The 22,885-nt window shown below is 38.1% G+C and overlaps 2 protein-coding genes across 7 annotated transcripts in view; one reads left to right on the top strand and one right to left on the bottom strand.

Moving 5' to 3' along the window:
- Positions 1-16,538, top strand: part of LOC131430983 (serine/threonine-protein kinase stk11-like) — a 35,745-nt gene extending 19,207 nt beyond the window's left edge. For 3 of the 6 annotated variants that reach the window (XM_058596330.1, XM_058596352.1, XM_058596344.1), the window contains exon 7: positions 171-16,538. In XM_058596330.1, the coding sequence (XP_058452313.1) occupies positions 171-514 (344 nt within the window). In that variant the 3' untranslated portion in view covers positions 515-16,538. The remainder of the gene's footprint in view (positions 1-170) is intronic. The other 3 variants (XR_009229614.1, XR_009229621.1, XR_009229619.1) reach the window with 3 other exon arrangements.
- Positions 16,539-17,042: 504 nt separating this feature from the next.
- LOC131436417 (integrator complex subunit 5-like) lies at positions 17,043-18,638 on the bottom strand. Its single transcript, XM_058605534.1, has 2 exons — positions 17,580-18,638; positions 17,043-17,527 (listed from the first exon to the last, which is right to left on the bottom strand). The coding sequence occupies exons 1-2, from the start codon at positions 18,636-18,638 to the stop codon at positions 17,096-17,098; spliced, it is 1,491 nt and encodes a 496-aa protein (XP_058461517.1). The 3' UTR covers positions 17,043-17,095.
- Positions 18,639-22,885: the final 4,247 nt, after the last annotated feature.

Raw genomic sequence — 22,885 nt, 5'->3', positions numbered from 1 at the left:
ACCCTGACTTTCGGTGTTGGTGGTTTTGTTTCTCGTTCACTAACTGCGATTTTTGTTTCGGTTTGTCTATCATTGAGTGTGTTCTGTCTACTGACCACTAATCCACCAGTTTACCGGAGCAACACAGAGACATCTAACACCCAGATTACTTTCCGATTGTTTGCTTACAGAGGAGATAGCCCGACAGCAGCTGGATCCGGGCTGCCCGCACGGGTTGGAATCGATTTCGTACCAATCGGACGAATACCACCAACAGCATCACCATCACCGTCAGTATCAGAACAACAGCAGTAACGTCAGTGCTAGCTATTCCGGCAAAGGTGCCGGTGATGCGGACAGCGGAACGGCGAATCGGACCCAGCGGAAGATGCGTAGTATTTCCCTCTCGCCGAAATTTAGCTCGCGCCATGCCACAGCCTCAGCCCCCGAGGGTGCCACGAAGCGATCCCGTCACCACAAAAAGCCCGTTTCCTGTATATCGTGGAAAAAGTGGTCCCACTGTCGACAATCGTGAAGCAATGAGAGAGAGGGAGAACCAGAGGCCGGCTGTTTCGCGGCGGGTCCCCGTGCGCTGATGCCATTCGATGTATTTTTTATTTAAATTGTTTCTCTAGAACTTAGATAACTGTAAATTTTAGCAGTGTTAGGAAAATGGAACATACTATCTATAGGCAATCTATTGAACTACTTTTCGAATTTAGAGTAGACGAAGTTACAAACAGACAAACAAATTTCGACGTGGATGGGCCGGATCCAAGGTCCCATTAGAAACAGAGAAGAAAAAAACCAACTAAACAAACGGTTGCGCTAGGGTTTTGTGAGGAATTTACTGGATATGAACAAATGCCTTGTCATAGGTTAGTCAGAGCAAAAGTAGTCAAACTCCGGAGAACACTCCCAAGTGAACGATGGAAACCGAAGCGAACGAAGTGTTACGTCGTTAGGATGAGAAATGATGGTTTTCCGGATTGGCGGTACCGAATTTTAGGTTCCTTTATGATGTGAATATGTATGATATGTAAATAGTAGTGACACACAAATTGGAAGACAATTCGTAAACGTTTTTGTTTTCTTTTTTGGACTCGTGGGTTTGATCAAAGTTTCGATTCTGAGGCTGCACTGCTGATTGGTTCCAACGATCATGGTTTTAATTTCTTGGGATTTCCTAATTTTCGTCTTCTTTCATTTTTTTACCACTGATATTTGCAAGTTCCAACTGCAAGGCTTCGGCAACGGAAAGCTCTATATGCTAATTCTATTTAGTAAAGCAAAACGGTACGAAACATCAAGAAAATATTTGTGGATCTATAAAAACATTAAAATTGTATTATTTTTTTTTTAATTTTTCGTGTTGAAATGTTCCCGACCCCAGCACTCGCTTGTCAACACCGATCAGCTGCTTGCAGGGATGCCTGATTTCATTTTTTTCTTTAATTTATATGGGACTTCGTAATCTTGAGTTTATCTTTGCTAGTGCATGACGAAAATTTATTTTTATAATAATTTACTCATAGTGTCATGTCTGTTAGTCTGTGACACTACTAGAGATGGGAAATATCGCATAAAATCTGTTATCGATAATATCGATGTATCTCAATTCAATATCGATATTATCGATAAATATCGATATTTGTCACCAGCTAAATGAAAATTTCGACCGTCCCACGACAAAAGGGCCTAACTGTAAATGACAGTTACTCTTTGTTTACTTTTTCTTTCACGATTTATCGAACTGATTTTATATATGATGCTTTACTCTTCGCAAAACTTTCATGGTAAAACTACAAGCTTTCGATTTATATTGGAAACTTTAGATAATTTGCAGTAATGGCTCCGTAATAATCAAAAGAGAAAGTAAACAAAGAGAGGCTCTCATTTGCAGTTAGGCCCTTTTGTCGTGGGACTATCGATTTATTAAAACAAGAAAGTATATTTGATTGCAAAAAATAATTTTAGGTTCACAGCCGAACAAATTACATTTTCAAAAATTGAAATATCCCTGGGCTCAAACAAGCCGTGTTTCCCGCTGTGGAATTGACTCTTTCAGCGTCTTTTTTTTGCTAGAATTATCAAAAGACGCTGTGCAATAAATTTCTGTGTAATTTTCTCAATAAGAGAAAATATCTCGGTTGATTTTTCAAAAGGGCGTATAAGCAAGTGACAGTTTCTCTTTATTTACTTTCTCTTCTATTAATTACCAAGCGGTTTCCACGTTTATCACTCAACTCTTTGCATGAAATGATACCCGAAACTTTCGACTTTCAAACAGAATAGTTATATAAAAAAAATCTTTTTAATCACATCACAATAATCGAAAGAGAGAGTGATTAAAGAGAAACTGTCACTTGCTTATACGCCCTTTTGAAGAGTTGCGTACAGGACGTCAATTTTAGCAGACCCTGTCAGCTTGGAGCGAAATCAATCTTCAGTCCAGTAACGCCATCGCACGGCATCACATTCAACATATCATGTCTGTGTATTTTATAACTATTAATCGAAAATGGAATCACCCAGAACGGTGCACTTCTTACCTGTATGGTTGTTCGTGATGAAATGTCAGAAGCTGGGGTGGAATCATGTAAGGTGATAAGTGACTATCACCTCCTGGTGATAACGAGGTGATCACCAGAATGTTTGGAATCACCGAAGGTGATCACTTTTACTATCACCATCACCGGTTATTGAGCCAACTTCACTCCATTTATTACCTGTCAAGAAACGTCAATTTTTCAGGAGTCAAATATGAATGTGGCGTATACCGTTGATATTAGGAGGAGTAGCATATGAATGTGGCGTATACCCATATAATATTTTAAAATCTAAAGTTTTATTCCTTTAGTTTTCAACTTTTTTCATTAATTCGAGTCATGTTTATCAACGATGATTTGTATGGATCGAAGAGTAACGTTGAAAAAAATAACCTGCGCACAAACAAATAAAAAAAATCACTTGTTGGTTTAATTGAGCGCCGATTTTTATTTTTCAATGGAAATCAATGTCACAGTCAATTCTTTGGGATAAATTTGCTAGCTTTGAAATGACACGAATTGTTAGATCTTCTTGATGTTTCACAACGGATGGCATTCCTCTCGAATGAGAAAGATCCGTTAAATAATTTCTTGTATAGTTTTCATTCACTTTACGATTATGGCATTTCACAGAGCTTTCAAATGCTACCTCCATTTTGGAAATTTTACCCACCGGTACTACGAATATCCACTATGATTAGCAGCAACTAATTGTCCAAAAATATTGCCTTATTTAGTTCAACTCACAAGAAAATTAAGAACGCAGTTTAATCTTTTTTACTCGTTCAGTTGAACGAGACTGATATGTCGCTTACTAAGTCACGGCCATCTAATTCTACTGAAAATGTTAGCATAGATTTTTTTATGTTACGTTATGTGCAACAGGAGATGTCTACATTCATAAACTTATCACTTTTCCAGAAAGCAATTTATCTTTGACTTTACGAATACCCCAATGATATTCCTTCAAATAATAATTATAACATAAATGAATCGATTTAATTGATAAATACTACCGTTCATTCTATGAATTCTTTAAACTATATAAACTAAGTTACTTTTCATTTTGGTATTTAATTTTGACACAATATGAGTACGAATTTCATTAAAAAAATTATCCTCTCCGACCAATATTGGTAGGTTATTTTTATATCAGTGGCTTAAAATTCACCTAACGGACAATAATTTATAAAGCCACTTCTCAAAAAATCAAATCACTACTGAAAGTGATAACTAAATTGCTATCACCTCCATTTTGACATGAAGGTGATTAAATCGTGGTGACTATCACCTTCAGTGCTGTAAAACTTCATTCAATTCAATTGAAACTGAATGTGGAACACATTGACGATCTCTCGAATGCAGTAAACTTCACTCTCTGACACACCCAATGTTTGCTGACGGCCCGAACGGGCAGCATTCAGTCATCAATCGTTTCTCTTCAATCGAGGCACAGTTTAACCACAAACGAATTTCCAGACATGACAGTCACGATCTTTTTTTGGCGCACATCTTCAGTCCTCCGTAAAACTGGCAACAATGGTGATAAATTGGTTGCACTGCTGAGTTCCCATCCTACATTCCTAATGCAAATGTCCAACCGTGAGAACCCTTTCGATTCGGTAGCTCATTTGTATATATTGAGATTTTATGGCACACTTTGGTTGAAATGATAACAATGCAATTAATCTCGCGCTCCACCAAGCGGTGAGTGCGGTCATTTCAGAAGGTACCGGGAACGAACCACATTTTTCAAAAATATTTATATGCACGTACATGTCTTTATTATTTATCTTTGGTTTAACCACCGTCAGTTGATCTCTTGAAGTAACAAAATATCTCTTTCAATAGTGTGAGAGCGTCCTTCAAATGAGGTTCATGTAAACATTCCAATTGGTTCAAGATAATAGATGAAAGACAAACCAGATTGCTGAAATGTCAATCACAGAATACACATAAATTAATTGTTTCCTCCATTAGTTTTCATTTTTAATACTTTACTCCATTTATTATTCTATTCGTTCGAATTTGCTTACTACCAAGAGCGAAGGCAATGAAGGAGTTACACTACTCCGCACTTGAAACTGAGCAAGCAAAACTTCAAATGACTATCAACGATTATTCAACTGACTATGAATTCCGGGAGCTTCACTTGAAAATGGCAGCAAAAGTCAAATGAATTAGTAGGGATATGCTGACGGTCAGCGGCCATAAATTTCGTTTTCATCTTATATTATTCGATTGAAAATGAAATTTTACTGCACTGATCACCTTACGTAATGCCAACGTTTGATAGTGATGTTAGCCTCTCAGCAGTGGTGACAGAACTTGGTGATTATCACCTTACGTGATTCCAAATTTTCAAAAGTGATAATCACTTGATGATAATCACCTTACATGATTCCACCCCTGGGGTGGAATCATGTAAGGTGATAAGTGACTATCACCTCCTGGTGATAACGAGGTGATCACCAGAATGTTTTGAATCACCGAAGGTGATCACTTTTACTATCACCATCACCGGTGATTGAGCCAACTTCACTCCATTTATCACCTGTCAAGAAACGTCAATTTTTCAGGAGTAAAATATGAATGTGGCGTATACCGTTGATATTAGGAGGAGTAACATATGAAAGTGGCGTATACCCATATAATATTTTAAAATCTAAAGTTTTATTCCTTTAGTTTTCAATTTTTTTCATTAATTCGAGTCATGTTTATCAATGATGATTTGTATGGATCGAAGAGTAACGTTGAAAAAAATTACCTGCGCACAAACAAATAAAAAAATCACTTGTTGGTTTAATTTAGCGCCGATTTTTATTTTTCAATGGAAATCAATGTCACAGTCAATTCTTTGGGATAAATTTGCTAGCTTTGAAATGACACGAATTGTTAGATCTTCTTGATGTTTCACAACGGATGGCATTCCTCTCGAATGAGAAAGATCCGTTAAATAATTTCTTGTATAGTTTTCATTCACTTTACGATTATGGCATTTCACAGAGCTTTCAAATGCTACCTCCATTTTGGAAATTTTACCCACCGGTACTACGAATATCCACTATGATTAGCAGCAACTAATTGTCCAAAAATATTGCCTTATTTAGTTCAACTCACAAGAAAATTAAGAACGCAGTTTAATCTTTTTTACTCGTTCAGTTGAACGAGACTGATATGTCGCTTACTAAGTCACGGCCATCTAATTCTACTGAAAATGTTAGCATAGATTTTTTTATTTTACGTTATGTGCAACAGGAGATGTCTACATTCATAAACTTATCACTTTTCCAGAAAGCAATTTATCTTTGACTTTACGAATACCCCAATGATATTCCTTCAAATAATAATTATAACATAAATGAATTGATTTAATTGATAAATACTACCGTTCATTTTATGAATTCTTTAAACTATATAAACTAAGTTACTTTTCATTTTGGTATTTAATTCTGACACAATATCAGTACGAATTTTATTAAAAAATTATCCTCTCCGACCAATATTGGTAGGTTGTTTATATCAGTGGCTTGAAATTCACCTAACGGACAATAATTTATAAAGCCACTTCTCAAAAAATCAAATCACTACTGAAAGTGATAACTAAATTGCTATCACCTCCATTTTGACATGAAGGTGATTAAATCGCGGTGACTATCACCTTACGTAATGCCAACGTTTGATAGTGATGTTAGCCTCTCAGCAGTGGTGACAGAACTTGGTGATTATCACCTTACATGATTCCAAATTTTCAAAAGTGATAATCACTTGGTGATAATCACCTTACATGATTCCACCCCTGTTCTTTTATAATACGATTGACCTGTTGCAGTCATACCCACCCCAATTGGTCATGGCATGCTATGCATTGATTATTATGAATTCGTTTGTACACAATGTCAATTGTATGGGCGCGTATCAATCGTGCGCGCCAAACGAATTTGACATTTCTCTCTCCTACTTCTATGTATGAGATTCAATGCGGACTCGCCTGAGGGTGCCATGCTCGCTAAAAAGGATGTTGCCAATGATTTGTTCGTGAAATGTGATAGCTGGATATCTAGTTAATAATGATGTCCTTGATTTTAGGTAAGATTTTATTAACGTATTTTTGAACATAGCCTAAATATCTAATATTAGATAAAAACTACACGAGCGAAGTAATAATCTGAAATTATAATTTTACTTAACTCCATGGTTGCAATATCGAATATCGATATTTTTCGTCAATGCTCTGAATTATCGATATCGTCGATATCGTGGCAATATCGATATTATCGATAAATATCGATAAGTTTCCCATCTCTAGACACTACGTCAAGTTCACGGAACATTTTAACGTCGGATACGTGAGCAATATTCGGCAAAAAAATTAATAAAAATAATCTGGACGTCGACGGAAGTTTATTGATCGTCTGAATCGTGTTTAATGCATGCGTTTCATGTCAGAGAGCCTAATTATGGTACGGAAAACGGGCACAGATTTTCACCACCCATCTGACACCGGTATGTGAGCACCAGCCATTTGAAAGTATACCGATTACGTTGAGCCCCTCGCGTTTCGAGCCCCAAACACTGCGATGTTTTGATACTCATCGCGACTCTCAAATTGTGAAAATTATCTCCACTTGATGTCCCAAAACACTGTCTGCTGTATTTTAGGTAAACCGACAAGTTATTGTGAGAGAGTCGACCAAAAATTCACTAATTTTCGTGCACTAAACAAGGCAAACGCGTAAAACAAATGTATTACTGTTTATTTGTTTACGTTGCAATCAGCTGATTTTGAAGTTCCGATTTTGATCCCATCAAGATGGCGTCGTGACAGGAGGCCGATTTTCACAGACAGGTTTTTGGCTTGATCACAGATTTTTGAAAAAAGGACCTGGCATCCCTGCCTGGCATAACTGATTGTTTGGAAGGGCTGTTTTTTGGGTATTTTCGACGCGTTCTGTTAATCGTTGTGTTTCGAGTGCTCCAAAGAATATTCACAACAATCAACATGCCGACGACCATAGAAGATTTACCGGCAGAAGTAATTTTCAAATTGAATTTTTAAGTGCAACTAAATTTCATTGAATTTTTACGCAGATGCTGGTGGAAATTTTCTCATATTTGGAATATGAAGACTGCCTTGCCGCAACAACTGTTTGCCGGCTCTGGTCCGTATTGGCTCTTCGTTGGAAGGAGCTACAAGTGGTTTTGGAATTCGAAAAAGGACCAATCTATCACGCTCTGTTAGCTAGTTCGAGGCCGTACCGACACTTTTCCTTTAATTGTAGCTGCCCTTATGTAGATTGGGATGAGCCGGCTCAAATTTTGGCTAAATTTTCGTCAACGATTGAAATTTTGGAGATTTCTACCAAAAATTCAAACGAGGAATTTCCTGAGTTTCTAGCAAAAATGACGACTTTGTGTACAAATCTGAAGCGTCTTGCAATTGAGTGGAACGAATCAGAGCCATCTGGGCTCGAAATTAGTTTTCAACCACTGAATGATTTGAGCGATTTGTATTTGAGTCTCCGCGAGGAAAGTTTATTAGAAATTGACTTCCGGAAAGTGACGCCGAACATCACAAACTTGCACTTAAGAACCGATCTCAATTTCAAGCGAGCTCATCAAATTCTGCAGCATTTTAGCCCTCGATTGAAAGAGTTGAAGGTTTGGTTTCATGAAGCGGATCGATTTAAAATTGTTTGTGAAATGAATTTTCCGCTGTTGAAGCAGTTGCATTTTTTGCTCTCTATTTCCGGTCCAGATCATGATTGGTCGCTCAATTTGTTCACGAAGTTTTTCCGGCGATGTGCCAATTTGGAAGACGTTACCCTTCAAATATGTGCCAACATGAAGGTGCTAGAAAGCATAGCACAGTTTTGTTGTAATCTGCAGAGCCTTTGCTTTGACATTCCCGAGTTACCCGAAGACTGTTTCCGATGCCTCAGCGAAATACGTTGTTTGAAGGTTCCTAATTGTTTATATTTGTCGAAGGACTGCTAATTGTGTTCGTTTTTTGTAGTGCCTTAGAATTAATAATGCATCGATCCTCCCGATCGATGCTCCCGATTCAAAATACTCCATTCGTCCATTTAGTAAACTACAAACGTTTACGCTCTGCTATGTTCATGTCGAAAATCCAACGAAACTTAATGCATTTTTATCCACTTTATGTCCCGCACTCATCACACTCGAACTTTTGTCTTTAAGAAATGAAGAAGAAATTCGAAAGTTATTTTCTCCAATCTACTGATCAAACGATTGACCATAGAGGAGGTTGGATCTAAAATAAAATTGCTTTCTGTTTCGATACTAAACTTAATTCCATTTAGATTAACTCTATGAAAGTGAACGAGCTATTTCATTTGGCGTCCCTTCCGCAATTGCGTGAGTTGAGGTTGGATTTCTTCGAATTTAGGAATGATACCCATCATTACGGCACTAGTCTCGATTCTATTCGGATTTTAAAAATCAACGATGGCGTAAGTAGAATCTAATTCATTCACAATCTATTTTCAGTTTATAATTTCAATTCAGCTCAAATGTTTTGAACTAAACAACCTGTTGAGCATGTTGCAACTTTTTCCCAATTTGAGTCAGCTTCATATTAAAGGTCCCCGTTCGGAGGAAACAATTCAAGCGGTAAGAAAACTACTACCGCATTGTGCAATTATTTTCAAGAAGAAATTGCGCATCGTAGAGAACAAGGATTATCATCTGGCCTGGTGAAATGGATCATAAAATTTGGACATGTTGAACGTGAAAAATGAATTACCTGAAGCTTTTACGTGAAAAATGAATTACCTGAAGCTTACTCATCGAAAACTATTTTTAACATTTCCTTTGGTTGCATTTAATCGAATTCACGACAATAAAATGATTGATTTTTCAGAATCGTACTTCATAGGCTTGAAAACCGTGTTCTAGTTCTAGAGGCATAATTTACGTCAGTTTTCAAATTTAAATCTGTAAATTATAGCAAACTAAAACTGGCAACCCCATCAGCGTTTTATGTACGATTCAGACGATCCGGCTTCTTCCATCACCGTCACCGGAACGTCAGCTTCCGTCAAAATTAGTTTTATACTTTCTTTACCGGAACGTTCACATGCTCCGTCCGTCAAGACGTTCCGCGACGGTGATGTAACGTGTGAATGGCTCCATAAGAATGCGTGTAATTAATCTTGACGGTGACGGAAAAAGCCGGATCGTCTGAATCGTACATTACTCGTGTTACAAATCCATGATCTATTCCACTACCTCCAGAAATAATTTCCTTTTACTAAAAATTCCAGAACTAACAAAAGGAGTTTCAAAACCACCATTCGTGCACGGATTCAGAAAAGTTTGGAATAAATAACTCTTATCTTACTTGCGAAATTTCTTATTATAATCGCTCTCTCCGTTGTCATACAAGCATACGAAGTATCACCCTGTTTGTTGGCATCAGAGATGCCAGGTAAAAATTTCAAATATCTGCAGACAGGGTCTGTAAAACTGAAAAAAAATCTGCAGTCAGCAAGTATGTCTTGCTGGCAGCAATTTCTCTATAAAGCATGAAACGCAAAACTGACTTGGCGAGCAAAAAAAAAGGTCGCGGAAATTTCAAGTCTGTAAACATAAACGAAAGTCTGCGAGAATTTCAAAAGTCTACGAGAATTTCAAAAGTTTGCAAAAGTCTGCACAACAAAAAATGTCTGCAGCACTATACTCCAAATCTGCAGATATACAGACAAATCTGCAGACCTGGCATCTCTGGTTGGCATGGAGCACGGAGGGCGAAACTTGCGAAAAAACAAATGGAATGACAGTTTCGCCCTTTATGCTTCTTTGTAATTCTAAGACCCGCCCGGTCTTTTGGCTGCCTGGGCAGCCATGGCCCCCAGACGGCTACCAAAATTGATTCAGTGACGGCTGTCAAATCAAATTTGGCAAAACAAAGTCGCCTGTACCTTAGTTAGTTGAGCGTTTCCCCCCGTTCACCTTCGCTGAGCTTGAGCTTGAGCTTGAGCGACCACCCCTGGTTGCTACTCCGTTACTGATCGGAATTAGCTGAAATTGTACAGGGAGTTTCTAGATGATCCGACCTGGGACTGGTAAATCATCCTTCAATGTACATCTTCTGGTAATCCCAGAATTGATTGATCAGTACCGGCGCCGGCCAGGCCCGAACGTAGATCGTCTAAGGAATGGGAAGGGATGTTAGTCCAACACTTGTTATTACTAGAGGCCGTATACTTCTGCGCACTCCACAAGTGTCACGGGAGAAGGATATTTGTTAGTAAAAATTTCAGTATTGCTATTATTCGCGCGCGACTCAGTATGTTCCGGTTTCAAGATGCTCGGATGCACCACTACACTCACTGACTCCTCGAGTGAACGTTTCAACAATATCCTATATTGAAGTCCCGGGAAGTCTTGATTCACAGCTCTTATTCGAGTAAACTGAAGAAAACTTTGCAATACTATCACGTAAAGAATAAAAACTTCCCTATTTTTTAGAAATGAAATTACGTGATACAAAATAAACGAGTGAATAGGATTTAGACAAAATAGTTGATTCATTGCATTGACATATTTTAAACAGTTGTTATAAAATCATTTTAAATCACCAAATAAAGGTCAACAGGTTTCACGCGCGTCTTCAATCTGTATTATTTCCGCTTTATTATTTTAATTGTTTATTAAAATTATTAATTAGTTATATTGGTTGATCTGGGCAGCCGGCTACCGAAAAAAATTTTAATTTATTGTTTGAAATATTAATATCAAGTGTTTTTTACTATGTATTCAATACACCGATATATGTTATCTCTGTTATTAACTTTGTAATATCAACGGATTTGCGCAATAGTTGATTTTTATTATTCAATTTATAATCCTGAAAGACAATCAATAGCATGGAAGAAGAAAACATTCCAAATAAAACTTTTCTCCGAAGCTAGACGGAAATTGATAGGTTGAATGAAGAGATAATTTAGTAAAATAGAGTAATCAGAAGTGAAACATTGAAATTATCTGATAACTGAAAGGAAAAAGAAACTCCTGCATTTGTCGCCTTTTACGACATGGAAGCAGGAACCCAGTGGATCTATTTTTGGTTCATTTTTTTCCGCCGGATTCCACACGGCATTTAGGCTGGTACTGTCCGGAGAGAGCTAATAGGTATATCAATCTCCTAGTGGACCCCAGCCCCTTCCCCCCCGTTCACCTTCGCTGAAAATGTTTAAAATTTCGATGTTGAAAAATCCTGGTGGATACGGTTGTATCGTTTGAGGTGTATTTCTGGCAGCGGTGAAACAGTCGGTCACTAGAATGGCTGCCAGCCAAATTTTGCCCGCTGGCAGCGTTTAGTCAGCAGTCTAGCAGCCATGCTCATGCGGACGACTGTGAACCAGAGATGCCAGATATTTTCATATAAAATCTGTATTACCCTGAATAAAAAATCTGTATATATTGCGCATTTCATACTTGATTAGACTCCTGCGAAATAAATATTTGCACAGTCCATTTCCCGCAGTACACACATACAAATAATGTACGATTCAGACGATCCGGCTTCTTCCGTCACCGTCACCGGAACGTCAGCCTCCGTCAAAATTAGTCAAACGAGTTTTCCTTTTGCGCATTCACACGATCCAGCAGAGATCCGGAACGTCAACGTCCGTCAACGGCAAGCTCCGTCAACATTTCTCCGAAAGAATATTTGACGGACTGTGATTATCGCACACATGCACGATTCATATGATTACGGTATTGAGCTGACGTTTGTTATGTATGTATTCGGTGTCAAGATCCCACTCTTAAACAAAATATACCACATATAGGTAATTAAATTTATCAGTAGATTTGCAAAGTACGTTACGTTGGTGAATGGAACACATTGTTTTGTTTTTTCCTCTTTCTAGCTAATTTTGAAAGTTATTTATTCGATTAAAAGGTAGGAAAACAACAGATTGATTGGCTTCAAAAGCTCCCAGATTTTGTATTAGTGGAATAAAATTGTGCGAAACTAAGTTCTTAAAATTCTGCGTGTAAGAAAATGACATGACGGACACGGATAGGAAACCGGATCGTGTGAATTAGAATGACGGTGACGGACGTTGACGTTCCGGTGACGGTGACGGAAGAAGCCGGACGGTCTGAATCGTACTTAATGCAGCTCGCCGTCAGTGTAGCGTCCGTCCGGCAAACACAAATTCGTCGTCACCGATATTTTTTTATTTTCACTGAAGTCGCTATGTCACTGCATTTGCTGTGCCGGAACGGATACAGCACGGAAATAGAACGGAAGGATTCCGACAAAAAAAGAACACTGATGACGCACTGAAGGCACTTTCACTGAACCGTCACGGAACTGAAATGTGTGAACGGACGTTGACGTTCCGGTGACGGTGACGGAAGAAGCCGGACGGTGACGGAAGAAGCCGGACGGTCTGAATCGTACTTAAGTCCAGTTTATGAAAACTAGTGATGCCACTTATGCAGATTTATACCTGAATTTACAGATTTCTGATTGACGCCGTAGATATTCAAGAATTGTACTCATTATCAAATGTTAAATGGACATTTTGGAAATTTACTTCTTTAGATCATTTAGCTTTCATTTTGCACGATAAAATGCGATAATTTTGCCAATTGTCACTGCAACAATTTAATAGCACATACTTTTTAAAACCTGCTTAAAATTTTAACCTGGCATCCCTGATGTGCACGGCTAATTGCATTTCTTGAAACATTAGAAAAGGTCCCAAGTGTAAATGACAGTTTCTCTTGCTTTACTCTAATGTCTCTTTCAATTACTTATTATTCCTGTATTTTTCGACAAATTCTTAAGTGCAGATCAAAAGTTGATGGTTTCAGTCATCATTCTAAGTGTTAGGGAGAGGGATTGCCGATAGACACGTACTAATAGTGGCCCTTACACGATCATTAAAAGTGTCATTACTAAGTAATGACACTTCTGCTCAAACGCTCGTCATTACTGCATTACTGTACATCATTGCTTTTTAGCATTACACGTTCATTATTAATGATGAGTATTTGTAACTACTCCAGCAATAGCAATATTTTTATTTTCGTTTAGCTGAAAATAAATTTGATTTGCCATTGAAACGTTAAGGTTAATGAAATATTAACAATTTAAATCTACACTTTGTCATTCTTTCGCGTATAGTTCTAAAGATATTCATCACTTCCACAAAAAAAATAAGAAGAAGAAATAATGTTGGTAATGATGGAAAATCCACAATTCCATCATTACTGAACTCGTAGACCTTACACGATCATTAAAAGTGCCATTCCTTTTTAGTAATGACACTTTTAATGATCGTGTAAGGGCCGCTATAGAAATCTCGTCATTATTGCACCATTACACGTTCATTAAAATGATATCATTTTTTACTAATGACATATTTAATGACTCATGTAAGGGCCGCTAATCAAAATAGAGAGAGTGACCAAAGAGAAACTGTCATTTGCACTTAGAACCTTTTCTAGTGTATGTCTTCATTTGTACTAATATTAGTGTGCCGACGACTATAGAAGATTTACCGGAAGAAGTAATTTTCAAATTCAATTGTTGCATACAGCTTAAATTCATAAAATTTTTACTCAGATGCTGGTGAAAATTTTCTCATATCTGGAATTTGAAGAATGCCTAACCGCAACAACTGTTTGCCGGCTCTGGTCCGGATTGGCTCTACGTTGGAAGGAGCTACAAGTGGTTTTGATATTCCATAGAGGCACATTTTATCGCGCTCTGTTAGACAGTACGCGACCGTACCGACACTTTTCCTTTCGTTTTGTCTACTTCTCCAGATTCGTATCAGCCGGCTCAATTTTTAGCAAAATTTTCGTCAACGATTGAAACACTGGAGATATGTACCGATAATTCATACAAGGGATTTCCCGAGTCTCTAGCAAAAATGACAACTTTGTGTACAAATCTGAAGCGTCTTGCAATTAAGTGGATCGGGTCATTGCCATCTGGACCCGAAATTAATTTTCAACCACTGAATGATTTGAGCGATTTGTGTGTGAGTCTCAGGGAGGAAAGTTTATTAGAAATTGACTTCAGGAAAGTGACACCGAACATTACTAGCTTGCATTTAGGAATCGATTCTAATTTCGAGCGATCTCAACAAATTCTGCAGCATTTTAGCCCTCGATTGGAAGAGTTGTCGATGGGATTTCGTTCTGCGGACCATTTAACAACTGATTATGAAATGAATTTTCCGCTGTTGAAAAAGTTACATTTCTACGGCTTTGGTATCATTATAAATAATAATTGGTCGCTCAATTTGTTCACGAAGTTTTTCCGGCGATATGCCAAATTGGAAAGCGTTACTCTTCATATAAGGGTCAACATGCTGTTGCTAGAAAGCTTAGCACAGTTTTGTTGTAATCTGCAGAGCCTTTGCTTTGGCATTGCCGAGTTATCCGAAGACTGTTTCCGGTGCCTTAGCGAAATGCGTTGTTTGAAGGTACCTAATGACGATATTTTTTGAAGGACTGCTAATTGTGTTCGTTCTTTTCTTCTAGTGCATTAGAATCGAGCATGCAACGATCCATACTCCCGATTCAAAACATTTCATTCGTCCATTTAGTAAGCTACAAATGCTTACGCTCTGTGGTGTTCGTGTCGCAAATCCAACGAAATGTAATACTTTTTTATCCACTTTATGTCCCGCACTCATCACACTCGAGCTTTTGCATATACAAATCAATACGCGGACCCTAGCAAGTCACAAAGTAATTTGCTTCAATCTACTGATCAAACGATTGATCATAAAGGAGGTTGGATTTAAAATAAAATTTTATTTTTGTTTCGATACCATACTTAATTCCATTTAGATCTATATGAAAGTGAACGAGCTATCTCATTTCGCCTCCCTTCCGCAATTGCGTGGGTTGAGGTTGGATTTCTGGGAATTTAAGAATGATACCCATCATTACGGCACTAGTCTCGATTCTATTCGGATTTTTAAACTCAACGTAAGTAGAATCTAGTTCATTCACAATCTATTTTCAGTTTATAATTTCAATTCAGCTCAAATATTTCGAACTAAGCAACCTGTTGAGCATGTTGCAACTCTTTCCCAATTTGAGCCAGCTTTACCTTAGAGGTACCCGTTCGGAGAAAACAATTCAAGCGGCAAGAAAACTACTACCGCATTGTGCAATTATTTTCAAGAAGGAATTGCGCATCGTAGAGAGCATGGATTATCGTCAGGCGTGGTGAAATGAATCACAAAATGTGGACATGTTGAACGTGAAAAATGAATTACCTGAAGCTTTTTCCGATTAGAGAGAAAAGCATTTACTCATCGAAATTTATTTTTAACATTTCCTTTGGTTGCATTTGATCGAATTCACGACAATAAAATGATTGATTTTCCAGAATCGTACTTCATAGGCTTGAAAACCATGTTCTAGAAGTGTTCTAGTTCTAGAGGTTATATCTTTCTACTGCCCATCAAGTAGAAAAATCTAAAATTTTGAATGAGTGGATTAACATTTAGCTTTTTTGACAGTTAATTTGAGTTTCTTATGTGAAATAGAGAAATCGTGAGAAGGCACACCACGTTAGTTCAAGAACCTAACGTGTCAAACCAAACTAGTCAGCAAAGTGCAAGATCCCGGAAAGAACAAGATCCTACCTGCCACAAAATAAAATACTACTTCTGTCAATCAGTCTTCCTTGCCATTGAGTAATGACCATAATAATCACAAGCCGTAATAGTAGAATAAAATACACACTAAATCCTTCGTTCATGTTCCATAGTTAAAAACAAATCGGTTAAAGTTTGTAAAGAAATATCAACACAATGTAGGAGGAAAAAAAGACAAAAACCGATAAAATTGGTAGTCACAGAATGCGAAATAAGGACAGGATAATTAGATAATTAATATGTTGAATGATTGAAGTCGTAAGCAAACAAACAAAACAAGTATTTTCCGATACCAACGCAACGCAAAACGCAGTGAATTGAATAAAACCATTGAACAAGTTGATCATCGAAAACACCTTAATCGATCCGAACCGAACCGAACCGGAACCTTCGGAAAGGTTTCGCTGATTGACTAACAAGAGTATGTCTAGAAAATGGCACTGGGAATTGATTCCAACTCTGATTGAACATCCCAAGTCGGCTTGGGGGTGATGCTTCATCTACTATCCGGAAGTAACGACGACTCTTCTCTCTAGGTGTCGCGGAATTGGAGATTCGGGTAGGTATAGGGCTTGGAATTCGCTTCAAGTTACTGTTTCCTGGTTTCCTGTAATCACCTACTTGTCATTTTTTTTCAAATCACGTCTTTAAACTTCTAAACGAAATAAAAATTCACTTCTACTTTAGATATAAAGACTAGAAAATTTTGATGGGAGCGGAAAAATTTTCACGTCCAACACACACGCCTACTGCGATCGTTTTAGTTTTGTTTGTTTTCAGAACGGCTTTCGGAAATGTAAGTATGGAAAAAAAAGCAAACAAAACCTTCGAATAGAAAAAGCTCGTGATTCTGTCGTCTATCTACATTTCACAGTTTGTCGAAAGGAGGTGACAGCTAGTCTAATCTATCGTAACAACGGGTCCTAGTATGACCGGACCCACGCCGGCAGCAGCAACGTTGGGGTTAGCTCCTGCCAGATGTCCATTGCCGTTGGCAGCCACTACCACGAGGGGCGGTAGACCATTTCCGTTGGTCGCTTGTAGCAGTGGCCCACCGGTTCCCAATCCGTTGACCATCACAACCGGAACAGCCGGCATTTGGGTGGTGGGAAACCGTAGTTCCGGTTCGAAAAACATCTGCTGATAAAGATGACCCAGTCGGTCCAGTTTACGTTGCATCGTGTGCCGTAGCGGGTTGGTGTACTGCGGTGGGGGACGCGATGTTGCCGGATCACGCCAGTGGAAACCGGTCGGGTCGCACACGAACAGCACCGGTGAGGGGACGTGATCCTTCAGATAGTTCCAGATGCACTCCTTGAGAACGTACACGATCTAAAGGGGAAAAAATTAATTTTCGGTCCATTGGAATAATGTTCGTACATACCTCGGTCGCATCCAGATGGGGTAGGACAATGTGTAGATAGCTAAGGGGTGGTGGTAGCAATTGTCCCAGGGCCAGCAGCTCCAGCAACTTGATAGTCATGTGCATCAGTTCCGTCTTCTGACCATTCATCGTTTCGGCGGATTTCGAGCGCCACTGGTGAAGGGCCGAAGCGCAGAGAGCCCGCAGAAGTACCGAACTGTAGCAGAGTGCCGGACGGTAACAGGCGATCAGACCCAGAATCGACCACAGTATCGGACAGGTGCGGAACATTCGTCGGATTTGCAGATCACGCTCCATCGTCACTTTGGTGAACTCTTCTTCCGGCCAGGGCAGTCCGTTGTACATCACATCGGGTGAAACCAGTTCGACCAGCAGTAGCGACAAATAGCTGTAGCCGTCGATCGTATTTTGGTGTTCGGTATCCTGACAGCACGCCACGATGGCACTGATCAGACGATTCTGCATCTCCAACTCGGGACCGTCGGCTGATTTGACCGGTTGTTTCGGTCCCTGACCGATGATACCCGCATGCAGCACCGTCGATCGAGTAGCGTTCATCGTCAGTCCCTGTTTCTGGTTCAGCTTGATCAGCAGCTCGTCCGATTTGATGTACTCGACGGAATCACTTTCGATCTGCGAACCGAACAGATTCCCGTACAGATACAGGGCTCCTTCTAAAATATCTCGCAGTGCGGCGGTTCTCGCTGCCTTCCGGGTTGCACAGTGTCTCGACAGCAACTGATAGCACCGGTGCAGATTGGTATCGTCGTCCGTGCTCGGATTGCCACCGGATTGTGCCTGCTGCAGGCACAGGAAAAAGTACCGAACGGTCAGCTGCGCCAGTTTGAGCGTTTCGGGCATATCGAAAACGTACACCTTTGCGTTCAACTCCATGCAGTCGATCAACTTGGCCAGCATGTGAATCTGATCAAAAACCGAGCTCGGTGCGCCACCGAATCGATCGGTGGTACACGACGCCGGCGGCTGTTCACTGGTTCCCTCTCCCGTGTCCATCGGTTGTGAGCCGCCATCCTCCAGTTTGATGCGTTTGAATTCCATCTGGAGGAAATAAAATTAAAATTTGTATATTTGAAATTTTACTGTAGAAATTGAGATTCCAGGGACATTTTATTTAAAATTGATCGGTTTTGTCTCATAGATTTTTATCCATCTGCGAGTAGTTCGGAGTTTCGCGATGCGCGAGCAAAATTTTTACGCGTTTAATACTACTCATATCTTCATAAATTCGTTTCAATTTGTAAACAGTTATGAGTGAAACATAGAAGAATCTTTCCGTTCATTTTTTGCATCTTCGCTCTAAGTGATGGTTTGAAATTTTAAACACACTTCACAGCTTAGCTCCGGTACCGATCGGAATCGGATCGGACAAAGTTCAACAGCAGCTTATGGGTTCATAAAACATTTTTTTTGAGTCTTGCTTTGTGAAAATCGGTTTAGAAATCGACTTTTGCACAGAGGTCCGAAGAGCCGAATGTCACTTTTCTCGGAGATGACAGAATCAATTTTCACAAACTTATATTCAAATGAAATAGTCTTATGATTCCATTCCAGGAATTCATCCGAGACCGACTTCCGGTTGCGGAATTACAGGGTGAAGAAGCGAAGCAAAAGATGGGAAGATTCTTTTCAATTAGGCTCAAAACTAGTCAAACTTGTTACTAGCCATACGAACCAACTTTGACTCTATCGGCCTCCAGAATTAGTACACTGAGGTCTTTTTTACGCGGTTTCATTTTACGCGAGTTTCCAAAGTTACGCGGTTTTTTTTATTGTGATTTTTAAGGTTATGTGGTTTCTTTTTGTTTCGTCTTAGAAATGCATGAAACGTCAAGATCTGATGTTACCATGTAATTTTATCTAAGTCTACTCTAACGCTTAAAAAATTGCCGATTTTCTTCAAAAAAAAAAAAAATAGTTCCAGATTACACCAGATCTTGACGTCTTGTCAGTCGATTTTTTCCAAGGAAAAAATATTTTTCGAGATTACACAAGATCTTGACGTTTCAGACAATTGGCATTAAAAAGACATTTGGCATGAAAAATAAATTTTCGATTTCGGATATCTCAAATTTGTTCAAAGTCCTAAAGATTTTTCCAAAAACCTATTTTTCGAAATTACACCAGATCTCGACGTTTCATGAATTTCTAAGATATTTAGTATCAAATTTTTCCTTAGATATCGGAAATCTCCCTATTTTTCTAAGTTCTAAAGTCGATTTCTTTAAAAAAAATATTTTTTGAGATTACACCAGATCTCGACGTTTCCGACAGCTCTAAGTCCCATAGTCACTCATTACCTTGTAATGCCGAAACTGCAAAACATATCGAATTTCAATCTTAGCGTGCCACAATCGATTGAACATTCCATGAGATGTCGAAGTAAGTTCCACTTTAGAGTTTTTCGTCATTATTTATGGTACTTCCAGAGCCGGTATTCAGGAATTAGCATAGCCCAAAATGATTCGAATGGCCATAAATTATTACGCCAAACAATTTACATGAAATTTATAAACTCATCATCTGTAATTCCAGAATCGGATAAAATTCACCAATTTTGTATGGGACCTTAAGTCCTGTAATATTTGTTTTTGAAGTTCGATTTGGTCTTTTTTGAGAAAATGATTGAGCTTTGAGAATCGATTCGATACTGGAACCGGAATTCTAAAATCGGTGTAGCCGAAATCAGTTAAATTCACCTGAGCAGTGTGTAGACATCTTTGAGAAATTGTGGTGCGAATTAAAATTTGGGGGTACATTCCGAATCCAAAAACGAATACCGCTCAAACTGAAATAAATTTATTTGGTAATCGACTATCCAAATCTGCAAACCCGAGAAACCTGATTAATTTATGTGAAATGGACATTTTTATACTAATCACCCTTCATTTTCTAAACCAGAAGTCGGATCTGACTAAAAAGTAAGAGGTTTTATAGGATTTTAAGACCTCTCATTTGAATCATAGATGATTCATAGATTTCATTTAAATCTTAGATCGGTTCAGCCATCTACCAGAAAAATGAATTGCATTATTTTAATTCCGTTTCATATATCATTCTGTGGTTCCGCAATCAGAAGTCGGATCCAAACGTAATTTAGGAACTTTGTTTGGAAGTATACTACTTTTCATATGAATCTGAGTCTGTAGAAAACGGTTTAGCCATCTCCGAGAAAATTGAGTGAAATTATTTGTCACACACGCATTTGCTGATCTCGACGAACTGATTCGAATGGTGTATGGGTGTTATGTTCTTCCAGCTTTTATTGCTGTAAGTTGTTTAAATCAATATAATTATGTAATTACTTCCAACTCGATAATGCTGGTATCATCTGGTTTACATATGCCATATTAGAAAGATTATGTTGTCAAAAATGAACCGTGCTAAAATTGGTCCGAGGCAAATTGTCATAAAAAAGGATGCTGTACACAGTCTTTTTGGTACTTAGAAACAATTATAAGTAAAAGTATAAAAAATCGTGTTTCATGTTGCTCCCAAGCATTGCTTTTTCATACAGCGCTCAAAATTCCTTCTACTGGAATAAGGCTTACACAAAAATATCGATATCTCCGTTAAAAATGGACAGATTTTAACAATCTATGGCTTGTTGGATAGGTATTACCGAGCAAAATCTAAGTCTGGAAACATATTCTGTTTTCAAGGTCAAATGTTACAGATACTGTCAAAAAACTGAAAATTTTGACATAAAACTTCGTTTAACTCAAAAAGTAAACATCCGATCTCAAAACCATTCAATAGCGTTCTGGGTGACGAGGAAACCTTTCATTTGCGACTAGTTTGATCAAAATCGGTCCAGCCATCTCTGAGATCTCGACCTCTTAGTTGACAACACACATACACACACACACACACAGACATTTTCTCAGTTCGTCGAGCTGAATCGATTGGTATATGACATTCGGCCCTCCGAGCCTCGGAAAATTTTTCGAAAGTTTGAGCGAATTCTATACCTATTTTTTATATATATAAAAAAAGGTAAAAACGAGATGACACTAGATCCCGACGCTTCAGACAATTTTAAGACATTTGATATTAAAAAGCAAATTTTCGATTTGGGATATCTCAAAACTTTTCAAGTCCTAAAAGTCGATTTCTTTCAAAAAAAATATATAACACCAGATCTTGACGTTTCATGCATGGCATGAACAACAAATTTTTGAAGTCAAATATCTCAAAATTTTCCAAAAATCGATTTAAGGTAGCGCCTCGCCGTTATAACGGGAGTTCGCTGCCTATCCTAGGGTTTCACGCACTTTACCCAAAATTGTGAGAAAACGGGGAAGAAAACGGAAATTCCAAGAACATACGATTCTAGATAATTAATTTTTCCATCGATTCGTATATAAATTGTGCCTGATAAACGTTTTTATCGAAAGATTTCGTGCGAGTGTCAACGCATGCATTGGGGTGTGCAAAATGCCACATGCGGTAGACGCCGCTAACAACATTTCTTTTGTTTTCGTTGTCCGTTCTCTCTGCGTAAACGTTGAATATAGATGAGTAGAGAATGTAAGTAAGTGTTACTACTTTATAAAATAATTTCTATTCATGTTTCAGTAGAACCAGAAATCAGTGATGATGTTCATCGTTACTAGCTTTGACGCTTTGTTGAAAACGTAGCACATCCCTACATATGCGAGTTGTTTATAGCGAGAAAAGGAAAAAGAAAACAAAATGTTTAACAAAACTCGCACGAAATCTCGCGAAAGAAAAGCTTTCTAACTGATATTTTTCGCCAAATGCATAGTAAAATAGTTTATCTACAATCGTATGTTTTTGATTTTTCGTGAATCGGGTTAGTATTGGAGAAATTTGCAATTTAGGGTGAAATTTCGGCGACAAAGCAAGAGGAAGCAGTGAGTTGTCTCGCTTCGACCTGATCACGGCGAAGCGCTACCTTAATTCAAAAAATATTTTTTCGAATTTGCACCAGATCTCGCATTTCATGCGTTTCTAAGATATTTGGGATACTATTTTTTTCGGTATCGGAAATCTCAAAATTTTTGGAAGTCCTAAAGTCGATTTTTTTCAAAAAAAAAAAAAAAAAAAAAAAAAAAAATATATATATATATATATATATATATATATATATATATATATATATATATATATATATATATATATATATATATATATATATATATATATATATATATATATATATATATATATATATATTGTTCGAGATTTCACCAGATCTACAGGTTTCATGCATTTTTAAGACCTTTGACATAAGAAAATTTCGATATCGAAATCTCAAAAATTTT

The sequence above is a fragment of the Malaya genurostris genome, chromosome 1 (assembly GCF_030247185.1).
Source record: "Malaya genurostris strain Urasoe2022 chromosome 1, Malgen_1.1, whole genome shotgun sequence".
NCBI lineage: Eukaryota > Metazoa > Arthropoda > Insecta > Diptera > Culicidae > Malaya > Malaya genurostris.
This window is presented reverse-complemented; position numbering and strand designations above follow the sequence as displayed.